Raw genomic sequence first — 26,105 nt, 5'->3', positions numbered from 1 at the left:
CCAGTGCTATGCCTTCACAGGGCCATCCTTGCTCTTGTGTAATTTTACCTTATTCTCTAAGTCATGCTGGAAATCCCCCATAGCTGTTCAATGTAGAGAAGCACTTTCCCCCATCTGATAATGCATAGTTTTGAAGGCAAAACTTGAGTTTTGTGTATTTGGAACTCCCTGCCCATAAGAAGTTCAATTAACTGGACATTTGCATCAATTAAAAAAAGAATCTCAGATTTTTTAGCATGAGGACTCGATGAAATTTACCCCCTACCCAGAGGGCCAAAACAATGCCTGTGAACTACTTATGTGGCACTTAAGGCAGGTGGTGCAGGAGGTATCCATTCTGGTTAGAAGCCATGATGCCGTAATAGGCTCTGCAACCCCTTACAAAGCCATCCACTGAGAGAATGCTCATGGCAATGGATACCCATTCTTCCCTTGGCTTGTTTAAGCCCTGCCCACAGCTTGATGAGGACATGAAAGGCATGACCAACAAAAAACTGGGTAAACCTGAATATTGCAAAACCTCTCAAGACGTCCAGAGGGTCTGAATTCTTTTTGCTCTTCGGGAGGGTCAGTGCCCTTCAGGTTATGTAGCAAGGTCTGATTTTGGAGACATTTGGAGAGTGAAGGTAAGCACTGATAGATTATATTGTAAAATCCTTTCTATAATACTGTAGGCCTAACGGAAAATGGCACCTGCACAGCTCCTTCTCCCACCACTCATTTCACAGAGAACCTAAGGTCAGACAGGAAGTCTGTGGGGAGCAGGGAATTGATCCCACATTTCCCAAGTCCTGCCCTCACCATCTGGCCCCAATGTCAAAAGCGTGCAACCACTGTCCATTTTGACACACACATCAGTTTTGCTGCTTCAACATTATTTTTGTTTAAAATTTATAGTTACCAAATAAGAATTTCTTTGGACTTTTCCCAAAACAGAAAAAGCAAAGAGAGACCACATGAGTACAATATGTTTTATTGAATAAAATCCCACATAATATTTACACAGTGAAGTCATTTAAAGACGTATCCTCGTGAAGCATTGCAAAGTGAATAAAGTTCATACTACATCTGGAATTTATTTTTTTAATACATCTGAAACTATTTATTACAGCAATCACCTGTCCATCATTGATTTCATAATTAGGGGGAAATTTGAGCTTTTGAAGATTAGCCAAGATGACATTCAGGATGGGTTTACTTCAGAGAAGATAATCTGCTATAGGACTTCCAGAACACACACATCTGAATAAATGCCAAGAATTCTAAAGAAGGCTTCTGTATATTCTTTTTCTTCCTCCTATCTCTGCAAAAGTAGAAGATAAAATAAATTACACACATTTAGGGTGAAAATAATACCCATAGCTTAAATACGTACCTCCCCAAACCACAAACTCGTTCTTTCATTTCATGTATAATGTTACCTGCAGGATATAAAAGATGATTTCCCTTTACTCATATCATGTATAAATTTTGATTAAACTCGCTTGTACCTTATTGGTGGCAGGAGACTTCCTAAACACAACTAACTCAATATCTTTTACTCCAATTTATTCCAGTTATACAGTCCAACAGTAAATGTTGTCCTGGAACATTTACCTTCAAGGCTATTTTTGTTATTTCCTTACACTACGCAAAATAGATAAAATGTTTTAGGTATCTAAACTGTCAGTTAACAATATGAATATATTTATTACATATAGAAAACTACATTAAAAGAGTATTACGATTGCAAAAGGTGAAAGTTAGGAAATGACAGAATTAAGGTTGCCCATGCAACAGTAATTTGGACCATTTATGCATATGTATTATTATTAAGTCTTGGCTGGGTAGTCTATGGCAGGTTAAGTTCTCCTAGGTCCCACTCCAGTGCCTTAAGCAAAAGAGAATGTCCTTCTTCTTCATTTAACTCTTTGCCTTAGTCACGCTATTCTGATAAGGAAGGTGTCTTGTTGAAGAAACAGTATGTAATCATATAATGAAATAAATTTTATTGTAATATTTTGTATGTAATTCCCTAGTTAGGGTTTTTTTTTGTTTTGTTTTGTTTTAAGTAAACTGAAGTTCCATCTGGAACCATGCTGACCCCCCAAGATGGGTCATCCGCAAGGTCTGAACTCAACACATTTTGAACAGCACTACCGATCTCTATCAGCTTAGCTAAAGAAAAAATTGGCAGGAATAACAGGCTGTTATCTGCTATGTGGACCAGACACAAGTGGGGGATGCCAAACACACTTTGCCAGTAGCATATTGGGATGTTGGGAATCAGGACTTCTGGGTTCTATTCCAGGCTCCGGAGGAGAATGTTCTAGTGGTTATAGACAGCACAGCCAAGCACATGAATCTGGTACTTTCACTTTGAAAGGCAGTGTGGTTAAGTGGGTGAGACTTGTTCCTGCCATATTAGACACCTGGGTTTTATTATTAATGTGCCAGAAGTGACCTTGTGTAACCTCTCACATACTTTCTCTGTAAAATGGGGAGGGGGAAGAATGATACTTTCCTTCCTCCTATGACCCATCTGGAGCGCTAGCTGTGCCTTACGTGTAGGAAGCTGAGTGGGACTGGGAGCAAGTAGGAGTTCGGAGGAGCTGGAATATACTCACTGTAGCTAGAATGCAAGGAGTTGTGGGGCCAGAGCATGATCAGTGCAGACGGAATGTCTAGAGATTTTAGCAGCATGTACAAATGGCAATTTTCAGAGGTTTATAATTCACCAAAATCTGGATAGATTTTCATAGGGAGAGCAAAAGGCACCTTACTGGCCCCAGGATTATTGCCTGTCTAAATTTTAGGTCCCTATGCCAAACCAATGAAGCATGAGAACTCTTCAGAGAAATGGTTGGGAAAAAAATTAACATTGTCAAAACTACCAATTTCCCCCCGAACCTCTTTCTCAGAAACAGCTATTTTTGCTGAGATTTAAAAAATCTGCTTGAGGTAGAGAAAGCCAAGGAATTTGAGACTGAATGGCTTAAGTTTGGCAAAATTATAACTGAAAATAGGGAATGGTAGACGGAAAGTGTTAGGTAACTTCCTACATAGGAGTAACTACTAGCACCACCTACACTATCACAATGCACACACAGACATACCCATGTGTAACAGGTGTAGATAAAGTATATCTTTCTCTCATACAGATGAATCTCCATCTGTTGGGGAAAGAGCCTTCAAATGCAGATGTTGGCAAAAGACAGAAAAATATAGTCCTCTAGAATACAAAGTTGTGCATGGCCAGAGGGAGGCCATCTGGAATGGTCTGGTGACATCTCTGCCATCTGTGTTATAACTGCCCCTGATATTGTGTGTGTCACATGAGGGCACTTTCTAATATGTGTTGGCTTTTTTATGAATAGCCACTAACACCACCAGCTATACAGGAAATATATATTCATGTTCATCTCATTCCCTCTTTGCATTTTGATTGCTTTCCTACTACAAAGTGTTATTTGAAACACAGCTGCAGACCTGGAAGCTAACATTTAGCGCTACAGATTTTAACAGTGCCATGTCTAATGTGAGCTCACTAGCAGCCAAGAAACTGTTTACAGGTCTGACTTGGTTATATGGAAACTTTATGCTTCCTATCTTTCATTGATGAGTCAGACAACGTTATATTATCAACTCAGTCTATGAACGGGAAAGCCATGACAAATGTCAACATCGAGAGAAATGACTGTGTACGTGTGATATATTGTCAACACGTGTGCAACCAGTCAGGGGGAAAAAAAAAAGTGGCACAAGGTAGAGGCTACTTTTAGAAATGAACTATTTCAGTCTCCAGTTCAGAGATTTTCACTAGGCTCAGGCACAAAGCTGCAAGTGAATCCGAGTGCTTACATGCAGCCCCACTGGGTGCAGGGTAAACCTGTGCTCAGCCAGCTGCAGGACAAACGCCCTTGTTTTTTCTGGAAGACATTCAGAATTACCTTTTGAGTCAGAAATGCTTAGTCCTGTGAATGGAGAGGGATGGATTTATAGATCATTCCTTCTCTGAATACTGTGTGATAGAGATGTATATTGAAAATATCAATACAAATAACTACAAGTTAGAGAGATACAAAAAATGTACCACAGAGTACTCCCTGCACAGACTCCCCTGATCCCCAACCTGTAACTTGATTAATTGGCACCGTTTTTTCAGGGCGCTTAAAAGTAATGGATACAAGTCTCCAATAGAAGACTTGATCACAGGTGGGAAACACGAAAATTACTTGCTGCACATCTAGTTGTTTTTCACAAGCACAACCAAAGCAAGTGGCTATTTTGGATCCTAAAGCCTTTGCCAGCGCTGCAGCTAACAGGCCAGCCCTACACTCTACTCTGGCAGTATACTCAGAGGGAACAGAAATACGCACCTGTAGATCCCCTCTGTCTTCCCAGCAACAGGATGAGAAAGGGACAACACATGGTCTGATAATCTGCCTTTCTAGAAACATATCCCTCTGCTCTAGTTGGGACCCCATGGACTGTAAGACCATCTTCAGTCTCTTAGAAGGTTGTTATTACATGAGATCGCTGGGCTCCCCGCATATAAATGGCTTTGGGACATACTGACTTCAAAATTCTGGGTCAACACACCACCTCACCAATGAGTATTACACTGGGTGCAAGAGCCAGCAAATGCTACAATTATCCTTTCATTTTCACAGCAATACAGATAAAAAACATTATCCTTCCATCTGAACCCTGTGGAGCAGATGGCTGAACACGGATCTTTTGTAATTACTGCCTCTGACAAGTAGATTAATTTCTAAAAATATTAACTAAACAAGGAAAAACTTGTTACAAGTGGAAATAAAGGCACAGCAATAACAATTCAGTCTTACCTGCACAAGAAACTGTAACATCCATTTATTTATTTTTAAGAAGCCAAAGCAAATATTTACTGTAAAAACTAAATACAGCAATACCCCTAAATAATTATAAGCTGACGGGATGTATGAGCTGTGGATAGGCCAAACCTGGATGCATACCATAATACAGAAATGCTATGGAATTTCACATGACATAGTACAGTGGCTATGTGAGTATGGTAAATGTGGAGTTACTAAGTGGAACCACATTATTTTATGGAGACGGACTCTTTGGATTGAGCAAAACAGACTAGTGATCTGAAAGGGTAAACTTCTGATCACATGTAGGGGAGCTCTTAAAGCTTCCTACTCTGGGGACAAAAGGAAGGAAAGAAAACAAATACCAGGGCAAAAAAGACCTGGAAAAAAAAAAAAAACATCTACAAAAAATGAAAGACACTGGCCACTTAAGGCACCTCACACATTCAACAAAGACTTCAGAGCTTAACTGGACACTGCAGAATGGTAGTTCCTCACTTAGTACTTGCCTCCAGCATTAAGACCTGTCCTAATGCTGTCAGCAGTAGGTAGATACATACTATGCATTGGTGAAGCTGTATAACAGCTCGAGACTTTGAGGTAAGAACATTACATTATCCACAGTGTATGTTCTGATACGATATTTGCATGAGACCACAGCCATATACTGGGAATATGAACACAAGAATGGGACCCCAGTATAGGGCATAATCCTGCTGCCACTGAAGTCAATAGTAAAACTCTCACTGACTTCAGTGGGAGCAAGAGGAACTTCACAATGTATAAAGTACCTTTGGATTATGCTATTTTCTAATTTCTTTTTATGTTAGAAAGAGGAGACTCATGAAGTATGGATCCCAGCAACTGCCTCCCATTGTACATCTAACTACAGCTACTATTTTACGCTGTCATTGAAACCCACAATAAGTCAACTACTTGCTTAAAACAAATTTACATCATAACATCAGACAGTAAATACAGAAGATCTATTAAAGTTATTTTCAGCTTCCTTTCAAGACTTTGTTCGCCGATGAACAGACTAACACTATGTATGTTTATGAAGGAAGAGAACAGATTTTTGCTATTATATTGAAGAGAAATTTAAGACTAGGAATGTGTTTTAAACATCCTAATGATTTAGAGACAAGTAATGGAAAGTAATACCGCTTGATAAAGTATTTGCTTGCTTGCAGGATTTTGCAAACAGCTGAAGTCTCACTGGGTGAGTGGGCAAAGTAGCTGGAAAAATTATATAGAAAATGCAATATTTGGTTATTATCTGCAGAATAAACTTTAGATAATAGATATCTTTAGATATCTTTGAACTGAAACATAAGACTAGAGAAAATTCATGTCTTCAGTGCACTGTACGCAGGGTCAATCCTGCAAAGAGCTGAGAACTTTCAGTTCCAATTAAAGTCAACATGAGCTGAAGATGACCCGCACTTCACAGGTCTGAACCCACCATGAGCCATAGGAGGTTTTAAAGTTCAAACAGAATGGGCTTTCATATGTGAAATATTTGAAGCAATATAGATTTTTTCTTTCAATCAATAATTGTTCTTAATCAATCACACTTCTCAGAATGCAAAGTATTTTATATTCTAATGCAGCAAGGTACTCAAACATGTGCTCCACCATGCGCATTGATTTCAGTGGGGCTACTTATGTGTTTAAAGTTAGGCAAGGGGTTAAGTACCTTTCTGAACCATGACCATAAGCAGCAATAGCCAATTCCTGCTTTAAAAATGACTAGTACTTTAACCTTTAAATCTTCCACTTACTCTGGTTAGAATGCTTGCAGGCTTCATCAATAATTCTATCAATAATTAATCATTTTTCGAAGGGCATCATAGCATTTCCATTTGTCTGGGATGTAGAAAGGTTCAAAGATATGAGGGAAAGGAGTGTCGTAGCCACATACTCTTGAAATAGGAGCCTCTAGGTTCAAGAAGCACTCTTCCTGTTAACAAAAACAAGGAAGAACGTTAGTAAGGCCTTTACTTTCAGAAGCCATGCTTCACAAATTAAGTTCTGGTGAGCTATGTCAGACTGACACACCTGAAAACTCAAACATTCTATTTATACCACAGCATAGATACATCCCAGACAACAGAAGTAAAACTTCCCTTTCTTCTTAGCAGTTTATATTAAAATAACAATTGGTATTTATGTTACATTCATTTTCGATGTGCTTTATGTTAAACTGCATGCAGATTATATTTAGCACATCCATTATACATCCAAACAGAGACACTGCCAGGAAACAACATTTCAGGAACAAAGAAATAAAAGTTTATACTTCCATGCCACATTGAAACATATAAGGAAAATCAAATAATCTAAAAGCCAGTATTATTTGTTATATACGTGACTGTCATATACAAAGTGATTTAGATTTCTAGTGTATTAGGGACTTAACCCAAGAAGTGCTTAGCAGTTGCATCTGGCACTGAAATCCATGAACTTGCATGTGCTTAGCACATTCTCAAAGTCAAAAGCACGGTCTCTAAACAAAAATTATTGTTGTTCTGAGGGTCTGTCTACATAGCAACTAGACACCCATGACTGGCCTGTGCCAGCCGACTCAGGCATGTGGGGCTCAGGCTGCAGGGCTGTTTCATTGCTGTGTAGATTTCCAGGCTTGGGCTGTGTAGGTTCCACTGGACCGATATAATCAATTCCTGTCAAACACCCATGTTTCTCAATAGTGGGATGCTAGACATTTTCTCAGATTGCTGGATTGTTTTGCACACAAGGATACTCTTTAACCCAAGAGTGAGCTATCTGCCTAGGTTTGTAAAAGGTCACCCCTCACCATGTATGATGGCATGCATAGGAGATAACTGTAACACAAGTGAATTGCAGAAATGTCCTGTTTCTCCATATTACTCACATGCAATTGTATGGTAGCATCTTCTTTCAAAGCAGCTGGAAATAGAAAATGCAGGAGGAAAAGGATTTCCCTACCCCTTCTGACCTCCCCATTACTCCCCCTAGTGGTCAATTAGTTAGCTGTGTTGCCAATTTACTTGTTTTCCAACTAGATCTAATTGTTCTAAAAAAATTCTAGTTGGAAAAGAATTGCATTTAGTTGTTGGCTGGAAATTTGAATTGAAATTGAAACATTAATACACACTTTAAAAGCATATATATGATAAAACACTTTCACCCGAAAAATCATAATAGGTTTGAAAAGTATGAACAAAGACTAGCTTCCTCACACAGCTATGTTTGTTGTGACAATGTTGGCGTATTCATTTTGGTGATGTGGCCAACCTCATAATTTCAAATTGTGATTGATAAACAAGAAGCAATCATCATAAAATCAAATGCTGATGTTTACTGGTGTTTTATGATGTTTAAAATGTGGGGTCAAGAGTTAGTGCCAAATTGCCTTGCCGATGAAAATGTATGAAACTTGCTTACAGCAACCAGGCAGCCACAATAAACTTAACCCCTCTTTTTTTACTGAAATTTCATGAAAGTTTATGTATACATAGAAGGAAGTAATACAATTTCTCATTCTTGGAACAACCAGATTAGTATTTTTAGTGACTTTGCTTCAGAATGCTAGATTTGTGACTGGGAAAATTTATATAAATATACATTTCCTAGTAGGCTAAGATTTTTAAAATGCATAATATTTTCCAAGGTCATTATCTCACATCGTTGCTATCTCGAGGGGTCGTTATCTCGGGGAGTTTCTGTACTAAACCTTTTAATTATTATGATTTTTCCAAAAGTCAATTTAAATATGTTTTTTAAAAAAATAATATTTTTTGTTTCAGAAATCTAAAATTTATGTTTTTCCAGTTTTTACTACGGTGCTATACAGCTCATCTTCACCCTCACGGTCTCACTCCTTGGCCCTCATTTCCCTGTAAATTTGAATATCCCCTCTAACTTCAGTTCCTGGGGAAAACACTGGGAATAGGTAATGCAATCCAACCCAGTGTCATTGCATTTCCTAGTGAAAAGGTCAACCTATGAACTGTCCATGTGTGGATATATGCTTACTTGGCAATTATCAAAGCTTTTTCTAGGATCTGCTTTCAGGTTGGCTTTCTTGTTGACCTTTCTGTTGGTACAGAGCTTTGGGATAGCAGTAGGGAAAAGAAAATCACTATTTAAAGCTTGCAGAGTTTAGAGTCTTAAATAGCAATATTGAGAGTGGTAAATTAACTTCAGATTGGGACATACCCCTCCCCTATACCAGGAAATCACATTGCTTTCCATATTTAATATGCGTTTGTCTTAACTGTCAACTAGAAGCACGAACATATGAATATCAGTAACCCACTATGTGATTCATTTAAGTAACACCACTTCTTGCTACTTGGTATTATTTTCATTATAATGTGAGTTTAAGCATTTTAAGGTTGGATTTTCTTTATAAAGTGAGATTAATGTTGTGAGAAGTGCTAGATGGAAAGTAACAGAGACCAAAAATCCTTTATTTTAACCCCACAGACCAGCTACAGCAAGCTTCCAACGCTGCTTCACCCCTGACTGGTGGAAAATCTTCATGGGGGAGAGGGCAGTGTACTCTCCCTATGCAGTCAGTCCTTGGCCCTCGTACTGTGACTGCTGATAACAGTGCTTATTTGGGACATAGTAATGCCTGTTCAAAAACTATCTGTACAGGGGTGGGGTGGAGTTGCAGCACAACAGCAGGAGCTCCCAGATGCACAGGGCGAGTAGGCCAGCTGCACTCCTTTCCACAGCCATCTAGCTCTCTATGCCGTGACCCTACTTCCCCTTTGGAATACCTAGCTGCCACAGGATCACGGACTGGGGGAGTCCACGCTCTCATAGCACTGCAAGCCTGAAACGGTGGCCAGTCCCACCCCAGAAGTTTAGGGTTGAGTTTCATTGGAGCCTATTCCACACCTTGTGCATCTGTACAGAGGCCTTTTAAGCTCTGGCCTTCAGTTTCAATTTTACTGGAGGCTACTGCAATGTTGCAAACACTTGCCCACCAGGAGCTGGACTAAGGCCACCATCTCATCTCACTTACGCCATTCACCTGACAGCCATCAAAGAACAATGAATTTTTAGTCACTAGCAGGTGGAGTTCCCATACTTCGCTGAATAGGTTCCACAAACACTGTATTCAGGGGCACCACCTGGGGTCTTGAGCAGGGAGGGTGAAGTATAAAAAAAATTTACTGAGTGTTACCCAAAATTTTCCCCGAATAGTATCGGTTTTGCAAGCTAACTAAAACAGTGATTCTTCAGCCTACGAAGTAGAATCATAGAATATCAGGGTTGGAAGGGACCCCAGAAGGTCATTTAGTCCAACCCCCTGCTCGAAGCAGGACCAATTCCCAGTTAAATCATCCCAGCCAGGGCTTTCTCAAGCCTGACCTTAAAAACCTCTAAGGAAGGAGATTCTACCACCTCCCTAGGTAACGCATTCCAGTGTTTCACCACCCTCTTAGTGAAAAAGTTTTTCCTAATATCCAACCTAAACCTCCCCCACTGCAACTTGAGACCATTACTCCTCGTTCTGTCATCTGCTACCATTGAGAACAGTCTAGAGCCATCCTCTTTGGAACCCCCTTTCAGGTAGTTGAAAGCAGCTATCAAATCCCCCCTCATTCTTCTCTTCTGCAGGCTAAACAATCCCAGCTCCCTCAGCCTCTCCTCATAACTCATGTGTTCCAGACCCCTAATCATTTTTGTTGCCCTTCGCTGGACTCTCTCCAATTTTTCCACATCCTTCTTGAAGTGTGGGGCCCAAAACTGGACACAGTACTCCAGATGAGGTCTCACCAATGTCGAATAGAGGGGAACGATCACGTCCCTCGATCTGCTCGCTATGCCCCTACTTATACATCCCAAAATGCCATTGGCCTTCTTGGCAACAAGGGCACACTGCTGACTCATATCCAGCTTCTCGTCCACTGTCACCCCTAGGTCCTTTTCCGCAGAACTGCTGCCTAGCCATTCGGTCCCTAGTCTGTAGCGGTGCATTGGGTTCTTCCGTCCTAAGTGCAGGACCCTGCACTTATCCTTATTGAACCTCATCAGATTTCTTTTGGCCCAATCCTCCAATTTGTCTAGGTCCTTCTGTATCCTATCCCTCCCCTCCAGCGTATCTACCACTCCTCCCAGTTTAGTATCATCCGCAAATTTGCTGAGAGTGCAATCCACACCATCCTCCAGATCATTTATGAAGATATTGAACAAAACCGGCCCCAGGACCGACCCTTGGGGCACTCCACTTGATACCGGCTGCCAACTAGACATGGAGCCATTGATCACTACCCGTTGAGCCCGACAATCTAGCCAGCTTTCTACCCACCTTATAGTGCATTCATCCAGCCCATACTTCCTTAACTTGCTGACAAGAATACTGTGGGAGACCGTGTCAAAAGCTTTGCTAAAGTCAAGAAACAATACATCCACTGCTTTCCCTTCATCCACAGAACCAGTAATCTCATCATAAAAGGCGATTAGATTAGTCAGGCATGACCTTCCCTTGGTGAATCCATGCTGGCTGTTCCTGATCACTTTCCTCTCATGCAAGTGCTTCAGAATTGATTCTTTGAGGACCTGCTCCATGATTTTTCCAGGGACTGAGGTGAGGCTGACTGGCCTGTAGTTCCCAGGATCCTCCTTCTTCCCTTTTTTAAAGATTGGCACTACATTAGCCTTTTTCCAGTCATCCGGGACTTCCCCTGTTCGCCACGAGTTTTCAAAGATAATGGCCAATGGCTCTGCAATCACAGCCGCCAATTCCTTCAGCACTCTTGGATGCAACTCGTCCGGCCCCATGGACTTGTGCACGTCCAGCTTTTCTAAATAGTCCCTAACCACCTCTATCTCCACAGAGGGCTGGCCATCTCTTCCCCATTTTGCGATGCCCAGCGCAGCAGTCTGGGAGCTGACCTTGTGACAAAACAATCAAGTAATTACTTTAAATGGTGTGGGGGTCTTCTGTTCTGTGGGGTGGGTTTGTGACGAGAATTGGTGATTGGTATGGTGGCTCCAGGAGGAGTGAGAGGTAAAGTTTAGGGGCTGTGGATCTCCGGGTGTCGAGTGGGATTGAGAGGTTTGTGGGGAGGAAACCCTGGCAAAAGGAAAAGATTGGGGTAGACACTGTGGAGAGGGAATATTTATGGACTAGAGTCCAGTGGGTGAAGGGGGGGTGGACCTTACCAGATCTGAGCCTGAGCCATGAAGTAGAATTGCTGGGCAGGATTGGTGCTTTTCTGCACCATCCCCCCACTCCTTGCAGCCAGGCTGAGCCCTTCGCACTAGGCAGATAGCTTGGCTCTGCCCCACGCCATCTCAGGCATTACTAGGAGACAGGGGTGGAGTTCAGCTTCCTGGGTGGGTCCTGCGCAGGCTGCACAGCAAAAAAAGAGCGTGGCAGTGACAATGCCATTCCCCAGGCCACCGCTGCCTGCTCCCCATAACCAGCACCCCCAGAGCCAGCTGCAAGTCCTTGGCATCCCACCTCCCGCACAACACTGCCAGTGCCAGTATCCTCCCTCCTCAACAGCACCCCCAGAGCCAGTTCCTCAGTTCTCCACCTCCCCCACAGAACCTGAAGGGGCAGAACCACTCCTGGCTACTGGCAGCCACAGCAGCCCGAGCTCCTCCACTGCTGCCATTCTCTATCGGCAGAGGAAGACGACCTGGTGGCTCGGCACTGCACTGCCTCTGAGGCTGCAGTAGCAGCACTACCAGCCGGGGACAAAATTTTACCTAATGTGTTAGGAGCAGGTGGGGATTGCCTCTTTCTGCCCCACCCCCGTTTGTCACCCTAACTGTATTTAGAATCATTGTATCCTCTTTCTAGGGTCTGTCTTCCTTGGTAATTCAAATAGCAGGAGCAGAAACTTAACTCTCAGCTGTCTTCCTGAACACAGATACTCCTCAGGGTGTTCCTGAAGAGCTCTCTCTGTCTGAGAGCCCAAGAACCTCCATTCTTGAGCCATTCCTCCGCATTATATCCCTGCCACAACGAGTCAGCAGGAATCAGTCAGCATCACCCTGCAGGGTTCCAACAGCACTTAACAGGTTAATTCAACAGAAGAACCCTACCACCTTCTTACAGTCATTAGTGATCCACACTGAATTCCAACCAGCAACTTACAAAGGTTCTATATTACTTTAATAATCTCCCTGAACCAGTATTAATTCATTCTAATTGTAGTATTCAAACTGCCCTTACACATGGAGGGAGTGACATCCCAGCCTTCTTTTTTGTTTGGTTCAGGCTCTTAGTTTAATTTATCCAAGTATTTCAATCTTTATAGCCCTCCTTAAGTATTCTACATTGTTTAGTGTCCCTATTTAAAACCTGAAGAAACGTGATTTGGAAAAGTTGCATAATAAAAACTGAAAAATACAAATCAAGTGATAACATGGATAGAATGAGTTTGTGCTCCAGTAATGGTCTCTCCTTGCTGACAGATAATGGTAAACCTAAGACATTTACATATGAAATGGTTGCAGACTTTCATTCTATTAATGTTATCACTATTATACCTAATTTAAAATAAAATAAATTTTAAGACTTCCAAAACCACTGCTTGGATTTCCTCTTTATAGGGAGAGAATCCCAAATGGCTGTTAAAGTCAGCCTTTATGCTGCAATTTAAAAAATGTGAGAGTTTTATACTGCATTTTAAAAGCTTTTCATCTTGAGCACATACACTGCTTAGAAATTTTTTGGACTTCCAGAAGTCCTAGCTGGGTGTGATGGAGGCTTGATCACTTGACACAATCTGAAAAAAATAAAAAACAAGCAAAGTGATGGAACTACAATGTATTTGAATTTGGGTTGTTTGGGGCTTTAAAAAAAAATATGTGCCTGACTGTGAGGGTTTTCTTCTGCACATTGACAAATAAGAAATTTTATTTTATCAATGACCTATTTCCAAGGTGGAAAATGAGGTCTCAATCCCGCAATTAAATCCATGTGGGTGAAGCACTGCAACTGCACAGTCCCGCTGAAGTCAATGTAGTTCCATGCAGGAACATACCCATATGGATCTAATTGCAGGATCAGTACTGTACTCTGTACTTCACTTCTTGTTAATCTTCTTGGAATAAGTGATGTTTTAGCAAACTGATTGGCTGATAAAAAAACTGCACTAGGTATAATGAAAAATAATATAGGAAGTTAAGGTAACAAATTGGTTATTTTCTTACATAAAACCTATTAAAAGGATGTTCATTATCATGCTTACAATATATTATTTTAAATAATGTGGTGGGAGAGTCCTCTAAGAACATAAGAATGGCCATACTGGGTCAGATCAATCTAGCCCAGCACCTAGTTTTCCACCAGTGGCCAGTGCCAGGTGCTTCAGAAGGAATGAAGAGAACAGGCAATCATAGAGTGATCCAGTATCCAGATATACTCTACAACAGTATATCTTAGACTTATGACTTTATGGCCAGAAAGAACCATCACGATCATCTAGTCTGACCTCCTGCACATTGCAGGCCATAGAAACTGACCCACCCACTCCTGTAATAGGCCCATAATCTCTGGCTGAGTTACAGCCGTCCTCAAATCTTGATTTAAAGACTTCAAGTTACAGAGAATTCACAATTTACACTAGTTCAAACCAGCAAGTAACCTGTTGTTGCAGAAGATGGCAAAAAACCCCAGGGTCTCTGCCATCTGACCTGGGGGAAAATTCCTTCCCAACTCCCAAATATGGCGATCAGTTAGACCCTGAGCATGTGTGAGAGACCCACCAGCAGACACTTGAGAAAGAATTTTCTATTGTAACTCAAAGCCCTCCCCAGCTAGTGTCCCATTTTTGGCCACTGGAGGTATTTGCTAATATCAGACACTTTTACAGGGACTTTAATTATTTATGCCACCATAGCTACCTTTACATTCTCTGGATGCTGAATTAGGATCTGATGCCACAAACATTATAAGTTTAATATTTAGTAGCATGAGTAGTTCCTCTGAAGTCAGTAACAATGTCAATGAAGTCAGTTACTACTGACAGAAGTTCAGTGGAACTGGTAAAACCTAGGCTTTCAAATTTATTACTAGTTTACAGATTTGCTGAAAATATTTGCAAGAATAATTTCACAACAGATCAGAAAGTTTTAGAATATTTTCACATAACTGGGAATGAAATCATACTGCAGAGAATGAGGCATACATTTGGTGTTGCAAGGTGCTGTCTCCTGGTATTCAGGCCTTGTCAAGGTTCCTTCCCCACTCTGAACTCTAGGGTACAGATGTGGGGACCTGCATGAAAGACCCCCTAAGCTTATTCTTACCAGATTAGGTTAAAAACTTCCTCAAGGTACAAACTTTGCCTTGTCCTTGAACCCTATGCTGCCACCACCAAGCATGTTAAACAAAGAACAGGGAAAGAGCCCACTTGGAGACTTCTTCCCCAAAAATATCCCCCCAAGCCCTACACCCCCCTTCCTGGGGAAGGCTTGATAAAAATCCTCACCAATTTGCACAGGTGAACACAGACCCAAACCTTGGATCTTAAGAACAATGAAAAAACAATCAGGTTCTTAAAAGAAGAATTTTAATTAAAGAAAAGGTAAAAGAATCAACTCTGTAAAATCAGGATGGTAAATACCTTACATGGTAATCAGATTCAAAACACAGAGAATCCCTCTAGGCAAAACCGAAAGTTACAAAAAGACACAAAAACAGGAATATACATTCCATTCACCACAGCTATTTTACCAGCCATTTAAACAAAAGAAAACCTAATGCATTTCTAGCTAGATTGCTTACTAACTTTTTACAGGAGTTCTGAAGAGCATTCCTGATCTGTTCCTGGCAAAATCATCACACAGACAGAGCCTTTGTTCCCCCCACCAGCTTTGAAAGTAACTTGTCTCCTCATTGGTCATTTTGGTCAGGTGCCAGTGAGGTTATCTTAGCTTCTTAACCCTTTACAGGTGAAAGGGTTTTGCCTCTGGCCAGGAGGATTTTATAGTTCTGTATACAGAAAGGTGGTTACCCTTCCCTTTATATTTATGACACGTCCCCCAAATCACAGATAGGGTGAACCACTGGCTGTGATTTCTTCACTGGAGCTCTAGGTGAAAACAGAGTTAATAAGACACATGCACCTCTAAATATACTACCAAATGTATAAAGACTACAATATTTTCCACATCTCAAGGACGATTTTAACCGGTTGATTCTGGGAAACTTTCACGGGAGAGTGCATCGTTTGTTAGAAGCTCCTGAGATGTGTTGTATGTCGAAATCAAAATCTTGGAGAGCTAAACTCCACCAAAGAAGTTTTTTGTTATTTCCCGTGGGGGTATGAAGCCACTGTAGCGCAGCATGGTCGGTTTGCAAGTGGAAACGCCGTCCCCAAACGTATGGGCATAGCTTTTCCAGAGCGTAGACAATGGCGTAACATTCTTTTTCACTGACTGACCAGTTGCTTTCCCTCTCAGACAGCTTCTTGCTGAGAAACACGACAGTGTAGGTACTTCTGAAAATATGTTTGGAAGAGAGCCAGGCAGCTATTTGGTATTATAATGATGTAAAACTTTGTCACACTTTTAAAAATAAAAGAACATATCATCCTCTCTTTTGAGGATATGTTTAAAAAGGGACATATGTGGCTGAGAATTCACATGAAAAAAATGGCAGTGATACATATGAAAAGTGTCCAGATAAGACATAAAATCATTCCCCACAAGCTAAAATTTTGGGGATGAAATTCTGGTCCCAATCAAGTAATTGGGAGTTTTGCCATTGACTTTAAATCAGGCCAAGATTTCACCTAAAACTTAATAGGAGAATACCTGGTCACACTATAAAGCTACCCATGCTCTCTAATCTTAATTATATGGCCATTTAGATGCATTTAAGGGGAATGGGGAACTTTCAAAAGTGACTCAGAGATTTAGGAGCAGAAATCCCTTTGAAAATCCATTCTCAAAATTCACAAAGTGATCACTCAAACCAAGCACTTCAGAACAAAAATGTGCCCTATCTTTACAAATGTTAAGTTCAAGGATTTGCTAAACTTTTTACGATTATATTCTATATTTGTTTTCTGTGTCAGATAATCTCCCTTTTTGATTTTTCTAAATCCCTTTTTGATTTTCCCCCACTATTATACATTTGTAGCATGCTGCAGTGGAAAACTTTCACAAAGATTACTCTCTAAGGTGCCACAAGTACTCCTTTTCTTTTGCAGATTTGACCTGATTCAGCAAAGTGCGTAAGCACATACCAAACTTTAAACCATGCGAGTAATCACATTGAAGTCAATGGGACTACTCAAGTGTTTGAAGTTAAGCATAAGTTGAGTACCTTGCTGAATTGGGGCCACTGTTATTGGAGAGAAATGTTGAATAATATATTAGAAGTTATAGATATTTGCAAAGAGATATGATTAACATGATAAAACTATTAAACTAATACATGTTTTAAAATACATTATGTTGAATATGAATATTCCCCATCCCTTTCCAACTTGCAAGAGATTAAAATCACTGCAGTTCTTTCCAACAACTTCACAAATTGGACTAAGTGCTTATATGCATCTGGCTATTAACTGAAGACTATTTAGAAATGTTCCCACAGTGCCTCACCTGACAGGCAATTTGCAGCATCCAGTGTTACTGACATACAGAGTTACACATGCAAATGCTTGGCTGCAAATTGATACTGGGTTGCTTTCCAGACTTCTGGGAAATGGTGGACTGATTCTGTGAGTAGCAAATTATGCATTACTTAGTTAAAGGAAGAGCTGGAAAGAAAGAGAAGATACACAAAGGGAGATGATATTTTTCCTTTAAATATCCCACTTCTGTGTCTTTTATTCTTTTCCTTTCCCCACCTTCATCCATGTGTTTATGATCCATTTCTCATCCTCTCTTGCGATATATAAACTATAGCAGACAATACAGAAATATTTTCATTTTTTAAAGTTACCTCAGCATTTGACGTCTTTTAAAACTCCATGTTATTGATGTAATATTCTGTGTCCCAGTGGGCACATTCTTGCTCTCAGTTATTATTTTACAGCACTTAGCGGTGTGCTAGGCACTTTATAGAAAAAGTAAAAACCAAGGTCCTTACCCCAAAATGATTATACTATAAATTTTAGCTGTGATACAAGTGAGAAGAATAAATACACAGAAGTGGAGACGGAGATGGGCAGCACAAAGGTTACAATAAGATCACAGAATTACTCAGTTACTGGATGGATACATCTTGATGGCTCTGTAACAATTTTTTTTAAACGTAGGTTTCAGAGTAACAGCCATGTTAGTCTGTATTCGCACAAAGAAAAGGAGTACTTGTGGCACCTTAGAGACTAACCAATTTATTTGAGCATAAGCTTTCGTGAGCTACAGCTCACTTCTTTGGATGCATACTGTGGAAAATACAGAAGATGTTTTTATACACACAAACCACGAAAAAATGGGTGTTTATCACTACAAAAGGTTTTCTCTCCCCCACCGCACTCTCCTGCTGGTAACAGCTTATCTAAAGTGATCACTCTCCTTACAATGTGTATGATAATCAAGGTGGGCCATTTCCAGCACAAATCCAGGTTTTCTCCCCACCCTTCCCAACAAACCCACTCTCCTGTTGGTAACAGCTTATCTAAAGTGATCACTCTCCTTACAATGTGTATGATAATCAAGGTGGGACATTTCCAGCACAAATCCATTTTTTCATGGTTTGTGTGTATAAAAACATCTTCTGTGTTTTCCACAGTATGCATCCAATGAAGTGAGCTGTAGCTCACGAAAGCTTATGCTCAAATAAATTAGTTAGTCTCTAAGGTGCCACAAGTACTCCTTTTTTTAAATGTAGGAACTCACTTCTTGTTAGTGACAAAGCAAAAATTAATTTTAAAGAGGGGTATGCACGAGGAGAGGATGGCAATATTTTTGTCATCTCTTCTACTATTAGATATTTTCTGATATGTATACAACAGGAACCACAATAACCACAATGCCAAGATCTATTACATTGTAAGTAAAATAATATTTCTTTCTTTTTTTTTTAAAGAGGTTAATTTTTTTTTAACTAGATGGTCCAAACTGTTAAATTTGGAGGGAGCAGATGGCAGGCTGTTCAGATCTATAAATTCCATTTGTCTCATTGGACAGATAGGGACTGGCTGCAAAGGTCAGGACCAGTTCTCAACCTTTTTGAAGTTTGGGCGTGTCAGGGTTCCCTCCCCACTCTGAACTCTAGGGTACAGATGTGGGGACCTGCATGAAAGACCCCCAAGCTTATTTCTACCAGCTTAGGTTAAAACTTCCCCAATGCACAAATTCTTTGCCCTTGGAGGGTATGCTGTCACCACCACGAGATTTAACAAAGCCTCCCCAGGAAAGGGGGTGTAAGGTAAATCAGTCAGGTTCTTAAAAGAAGGTTTTTATTTAAAAAAAGGTAAAAATCACCTCTGTAAAATCAGGATGGAAATAACTTTACAGGGTAACAAAAGATTCAAAAACACAGCAGAACTTCCTCTAGGCTTAGTTTCAAAGTTACAAAAAACAGGACTAAACCTCCTGCCAGCAAAGGAAAAATTCACAAGCAGAACAAAAGATAATCTAACATGCCTTGCCTGGCTTTTACTCACAATTTTTGTAACATGAGAGACTTTTAGGATGGTTTATAGGACAAGGAGTTTTCTGACCTGATGCTTCTCTGCTTCCCAAGAGAAGACACAAAACACAGCCTTCTCCCCCCAAAATTTGAAAGCATCTTCTTTCTCCATTGGTCCTTTTGGTCAGGTGCCAACCAGGTTATTTGAGCTTCCTAACCCCTTACAGGTAAGGAGGAATTTTAGACTACCCTTAGCCGTATGGTTATGACAGGGCGTATTGGATTTGGGAGTTTAGTTAGTTAGGTCAGATCTATAGATTTGAAAAGGCTACTGGAGTCCAAAAACTTTTCAGAGAGACAAGTCAAATTCGCTTTAGAGATTCACTGTGTTTTATGGTATTTTCTAATATATGTTTGTCGTAAATCACATATGTGCAGAGTTGAAGAACAGACTTTTGCATCTCATATTTCTCTACTGAAATGCCATCACGCGCTTCTGCACTCACTTTACCTAAAATTCCTCAATTTAACTTATCACAGGCCATTTAGTGACCTGACAATGAGTTGAATATTATTTGTTAAGACACATTATACTTGAAGAAATTTCTTTTCTATGTGAAAGATTCCTGCATAAGAAATCAATCCGATAAAAAAAGATTGCTAAGAAATTTTCAGCATTCTAAAGACTTAGCTGATAAAATGCAAACTACTTTTAAGTCTGTTTCATGCAAACACAAATTAATAAAAGTCAGATATTTTAATATTTAAAAGATAGAATTCTTGCTCTTTATATCAGAATTCATATGCATCCGATGAAGTGAGCTGTAGCTCACGAAAGCTTATGCTCTAATAAATTTGTTAGTCTCTAAGGTGCTTCAAGTACTCCTATTCTTTTTGTTTAAACAGTTTACCTTCAAAATAAGAAAAACGGCAAATATCTCAAATTTCCAAAGAGGTTGAAGTGCCTCAAGTTTGCAGCACAAAACCTTTCCTTACAGCTGAAACCACCAGCTGCTGTGAATTTGTAAATGGAATTTGCTTTGACTACGTGTATATAGTTATATTCTTATGAATGACCACTTGTTCCATGAGCTGTGTAAGTACTGTACTTGTGCAAGTTATTTCCTTTAAGTTATGGTATTTTTGAAGGGAGAAAACTAATATTTTTTTAATTTGCTTGGCAACAACTAACTTCAAATACTTATTGAAAACCTATTCCTAATAGTTCTAGGAACCATATTTCTACTATCTACTACCTACTATCTATAATAGCATGGATAAAGTCATGGTGATACCCTAGCACGAGGGATTCTCCAGTAGGTGCACAGTCACTATAACTGGTCCTATGCCACCATCCTCACAGTTTTCAGAGAAAAAAGGTGAAGAGGAGTATGTTAGAGGTAGAAAGGTGTGGTTAGGGGAGTGGCCAGATGGTAATGAACTCCAACAATCCCCAACTGGCATACACCACAGGCAAACTTTACAGCAGACTCCAGTCTGTTCTAAATTACTCCTGGGCCAAATCTCTGATTCCCACTCTTGCTGGACACTCAGCATAAAATAGGCACTCCTATTTACTTTCTCACCTAACACAAGAACAAGGGGACACTCAATGCAATTGAAAGAACAAATTTAAAGCTAAAAATACTTGTTTTTAGGTGAACAACAGAATATCAACCTGTGAAACTCATTGCCACAAGATTTTGAGACCAAGAGGGCATTAGTTGTCAAAAAAAGATTGGCCATACTGGGTGGCAGCACACAGATCAACACAAAAAAGTGTAATGTAATTTATATAAATAATGAGAACAGTTACAAACTAGATAATATAAAAATACACAGCAATAATTAAGAATTAGAGTTATACATCTTTGTGTTTAATTGCATAATCCAAATGCTAACTGACTAGGATTACAAAGAAGTCTCTCTCAGAGGAAGGCTATTAAATAATTGTCCACTTTTGCGTCTTCCTGTCAAGCATTTTCTTGGACAGGATACTGAGCTAGACAGAGTACTGGTCAGATCCAGTATCTCAATGCCTATGTTACTACCCTAGGTTCTTGTGTTATTAGAACTTTAACTTTTGAGCAAAATTTTGTCAAAATTCTCCACCTTAACATTAAATTTCCTTATTCTTCCTGAACTTAATTTCCTTGTGTTCTTAAAAAGAAAGGAAAAAAAAAAGGGAGTAGTTTACTCTCTCAGAGGGGTCAGGCATTGAAACATCTCACTGTCTGTAAGAATTCTGCACTTCCTTCAGAAACAGCACATATGCTGCGCTGGTCTGGGGCTTGTGGGAAATTGGGGAAGTGGCATGGGATGGTATGTGGGAGGGTTTGGCTGTACTGGGGACAGCATACAGCTCACCACAAAATATATAATGTAATAATGTAAATTCAAAAGCAGAGATGATCTGAAAACAAATCTTATCTTTTTATTCATAATAGATGAGGTCCCTAATACATAAATCCCATAATAAAGCAGGAACAGATCATCAAACTACTAGCTGGAAACTCTATAGGAACACAAGAAAGGCCAATCATTTTTGGAAATTCATTTCCGCAGCCATCAGCATTACAGGCAGTCTTCGACTTTACGACATTTGACTTACGATGAACGGCACATAGGACGTTTCTGAATTGACTCCCTGATGACCTCCTGAGGTCTCTTCCAACCCTGATATTCTATGATTCTATTATTCGACTTTGGACAATTGGTTTTGACTTAATGACGCTTGGTCCCGCAATGCAGTGTATTGCGGTTCCGAGTTATGATGTTTTGACTTACAACGCAATTTTCAGGAACCACTTGTGTTGTAAATCTTAGGACTGCCTGTATTATATTTGGACCTGAAACAATAATACTTTTAAGAGCTGTCATTTGCCTCCCATCTGTTTTTTAACTGGATGGTCCATTTTGAAACAGACTGTCACTGTCCTGGCTTTTAAAAACAATCTTTTTTTTCCTGGCTTCCATTCAGTCTTCTATACAAATGGCATCTCTTTCATGCTACATGCCCAGATTCCTGAACTACCTATTCCTGTAAATCACCAGTTGGAAGTGCTGGCTCCCGAAGCAGCTGATTTAAAATAGCACAGAAACAAGGCAGTGAACCAGCAGCAGGATAACTAAGCACATGGATGATAAATATTTTTAAAAACTGATGCAAAATTTCTGATCCTTTTGCATGTGTCACAGCCTTTAGGGCACTGTGAGACATGTTGATCAGCACCACCAACACCTGCTCTCCCTCAGAATGAACCCTCACGTGTGGGTGGATCTGTCCCAGTCCCCGTTCAGCTCATTAAATCCTTTGGTGGCAGAAAGAAAATGTTGAATTTAAACACGAAAAGATGGAAAAAGAGACACAATGGGGGAAAACAAAATACTAATGAATGATTAATGCCCACACACAGCAGCAATTAAGACAACTCAGGTAAGCATTCCAAAACATTAAAACATTCTTTCTCATACATATTAGTACTTTGCAAGAGTCTAGCACCTAGAATTCTGTGTCCATATATGGGCACCTCATTACCAGGAAGATGTAGACGAACTGGATGTTGTCCGCAGAAGAGCAGTAAAAATAGTGAAGGAGGTTAGAGGAATAAAGTTCTAAGGAAAAGAAAGAAACAGAGTATGTATAACTTAGCTTGTCTAATGACAGGTTTCAGAGTAGCAGCCGTGTTACTCTGTATCCGCAAAAAGAAAAGGTGTACTTGTGGCACCTTAGAGTCTAAAAAATTTATTTGAGCATAAGCTTTCATGAGCTACAGCTCACTTCATCAGATGCATGCAGTGGAAAATAAAGTGGGGAGATTTTCTATACACAGAAAACATGAAAAATGGGTGTTACCATACAGACTATAACAAGAGGGATCAGGTAAGGTGAGTTATTACCAGCAGGAGAGCGGAGGGGACGGGGGACCTTTTGTAGTGATAATCAAGGTGGGCCATTTCCAGCAGTTGACAAGAACGTGTGAGGAACAGTAGGGGGGGAAATAAACAAGGGGAAATAGTTTTACTTTGTGTAATGACACATCCACTCCCACTCTTTATTCAAGCCTAAGTTAATTGTATCCAGTTTGCAAATTAATTCCAATTCAGCAGTCTCTTGTTGGAGTCTGTTTTTGACATTTTTGTTGTTGAAGAATTGCCACTTCTAGGTCTGTAATCGAGTGACCAAAGAGATTGACATGTTCTCTGACTGGTTTTTGAATGTTATAATTTTTGACGTCTGATTTGTGTCCATTTATTCTTTTATGTAGAGACTGTCCAGTATGGCCAATGTACATGGCAGAGGGGCATTGCTGGCACATAATGGCATATATCACATTGGTAGATGCGCTGGTGAACGAGCCTCTGACAGCGTGGCTGATGTGATTCCTGCCCTCCCCCCCCCCCACTCTCCTGCTGGTAATAGCTCACCTTACCTGATCCCTCTTGTTATAGTTTTTATGGTAACACCCATTGTTTCATGTTCTCTGTGTATATAAAATCTCCCCACTTTATTTTCCACTGCATGCATCCGATGAAGTGAGCTGTAGCTCACGAAAGCTTATGCTCAAATAAATTGGTTAGTCTCTAAGGTGCCACAAGTACTCCTTTTCTTTTAGCTTGTCTAAATAATGACTAAAGGAAGCAGGAGGATATGATAAGAGTACAAATATTTGAATGGTGTAAACATCAGAGAGGTAGAGAGGGCTACCTTGGATCAAATGAAGAAAAATGAAAATTTAGGATAAATTTAGGAAATACTTCTTAACTGATAGAGAACACAGACTGTTTACTAGTCTCCAAAGGAGCGTGGTGGGAACCTTATACTCTGAGATATTTAAAACTAGACTGGATGAAGCAGTAGGGAAATGTCCTGTAGGAAACGATCCTTCACTAGTAATGGCATGAACCCAATAGGCTTTGCATGCTATACTTTCTATGATACTATAATGTAGGATTGACATGTTTTTTTTTAAATCCTGTGATATACCAGAGGTTAGACTAGATGATCTGATGGTCCCTTCTGGCCTTAGACTCTATGACTCTTATTTGAAGTGGGATTGGTTCCTTGGTTACTAACAGTGAGAAGTTAGACATCTTGGGAGTAGAGCTGTACAAAAATTGATAAATGTCAGCGACACTACATTGCCCTGGTGTCTGTGGAAAAAGTGAAACCTTTTCTGTGCATGTCAAATTCCTTTTCTTTGTCACAAAAACAAACCAATAAAAAACCCTCTCTTCCCTCATTCCCCCATCCCTCCCCCAAACCCTCCCCCCCTTTTGCATGTAGAAAACATCATCATGACTATTTTGACTATAAAATGGCCAACATGCTCAGTGAAAATGATACATGATTAAAATATACCCCTGGATAAATTTGCCCTAGGGTAGACTTGAATGATTTTTACCCCCGAAATGATTCACTGGCAGAAACAATGAAGTTTTGCCCTGGCAAGTTTACAGTTTGTATGATATGGGGCATGACTCTTCTCCACAAAATCTACTGCACAAGACAAAGGGAACCTGCATGGAGGGTCCCCAGAACACTAATACGAGGGTGCAACTGGACCCCAGATTGCTAGAAGAAGCTCTTACCATAAAGCAATGGTGATTTTTAAAAATGTATTTCTTTCTTTGGAGGATGAATGCTTACCCTGCTGATGGCCACTTCCCAGTGACAATTCTACACAAATAATACCCAGAATTGATTTTTGGCCCCTCAGCACTTCGCCAGATCTAGATGAAATCTGGATACCATCTAAAGTCTATCTCCCAAATCACATATACTGTATATATGTATCTGAAGTCTTCTTTTAAGATTCTTTGGGGGTCAATCTTTTGTAAAATGTGAGAATGCTGATGGAGCTCAAGAAATAAGTTAATGACAACAGTGGTGGAAGAAAAAGGGGACAAATTACAATACATAGATGTATTTATAAGCAAAAAAGGGAACCTGAATGCCAGGAGTGCATATCTTCTCCCTCAGCTGTACCCCCTGGTATCACACCATTAGGATTACTAACTTGAACTCATAACTGTTACTCATACATTTAATACAAAGTGACACACTTTCTGTCTCTGTGTCTGTGATTTAATACCATTACTAATTGTTACTAAGGTCTTGAATGGTTTATCTATTGAAAATCATAGCCATTTGCTACAATGCTAGCCTCCAAATTCTATACACATACTAAAATGTCCTACATGTCACAGAACCATTCCAATTTACAACACGAAAATCAACCCACAGAGAATCAACCTCAACAGATCTGCAAACTCCAAAAAGTAGGGCAGTAGCCTGAAGAAATATTTAAAGAGACATAGCAAAGCCAAAGCATGCTCCTCAGTGTGTGGGCAGAAACAGAACATTATTACTGTGCAGAATTTTTAATGTGCAATCAGCAAAAATATGGCAAAATCAGTATGGCAAAAACTAACTGCATCGGTGGATGTTTAAGTATATATGAAATGTCTGCACATGTACTGGGTTCAAGGGCCTTAAAAAAGGTTGCTGCACATTTTCATACACTGTGGTAGGGCCTTAGTACTGCTTATGTAAGAATTAATATAAGGATCTACATACACTCTATAGACTTGATACAAAGCCCATTGAAGACAAAGATGATAACTTCATCTGACTTTGGCCCAAGCCTGACAAAGTATCTGCAGAGTTTCGTTTTATTTTGTTTTTTTTTCTTCCGTGGGTATTTCTAACTACATCT

General features: G+C 40.0%; 1 protein-coding gene across 2 annotated transcripts in view; it reads right to left on the bottom strand.

Moving 5' to 3' along the window:
• Nucleotides 1-957: 957 nt before the first annotated feature.
• BCKDHB (branched chain keto acid dehydrogenase E1 subunit beta) overlaps nucleotides 958-26,105 on the bottom strand; it is a 300,416-nt gene continuing 275,268 nt past the window's right edge. For both annotated transcript variants that reach the window (XM_048845156.1, XM_048845159.1), the window contains 2 exons: nucleotides 6,620-6,798; nucleotides 958-1,303 (listed from right to left, as the gene is read on the bottom strand). In XM_048845156.1, the coding sequence (XP_048701113.1) occupies nucleotides 6,658-6,798 (141 nt within the window). In that variant the 3' untranslated portion in view covers nucleotides 958-1,303; nucleotides 6,620-6,657. The remainder of the gene's footprint in view (nucleotides 1,304-6,619; nucleotides 6,799-26,105) is intronic.

This window comes from Caretta caretta, chromosome 3 (assembly GCF_965140235.1).
Source record: "Caretta caretta isolate rCarCar2 chromosome 3, rCarCar1.hap1, whole genome shotgun sequence".
NCBI classification, from domain to species: domain Eukaryota; kingdom Metazoa; phylum Chordata; order Testudines; family Cheloniidae; genus Caretta; species Caretta caretta.
This window is presented reverse-complemented; position numbering and strand designations above follow the sequence as displayed.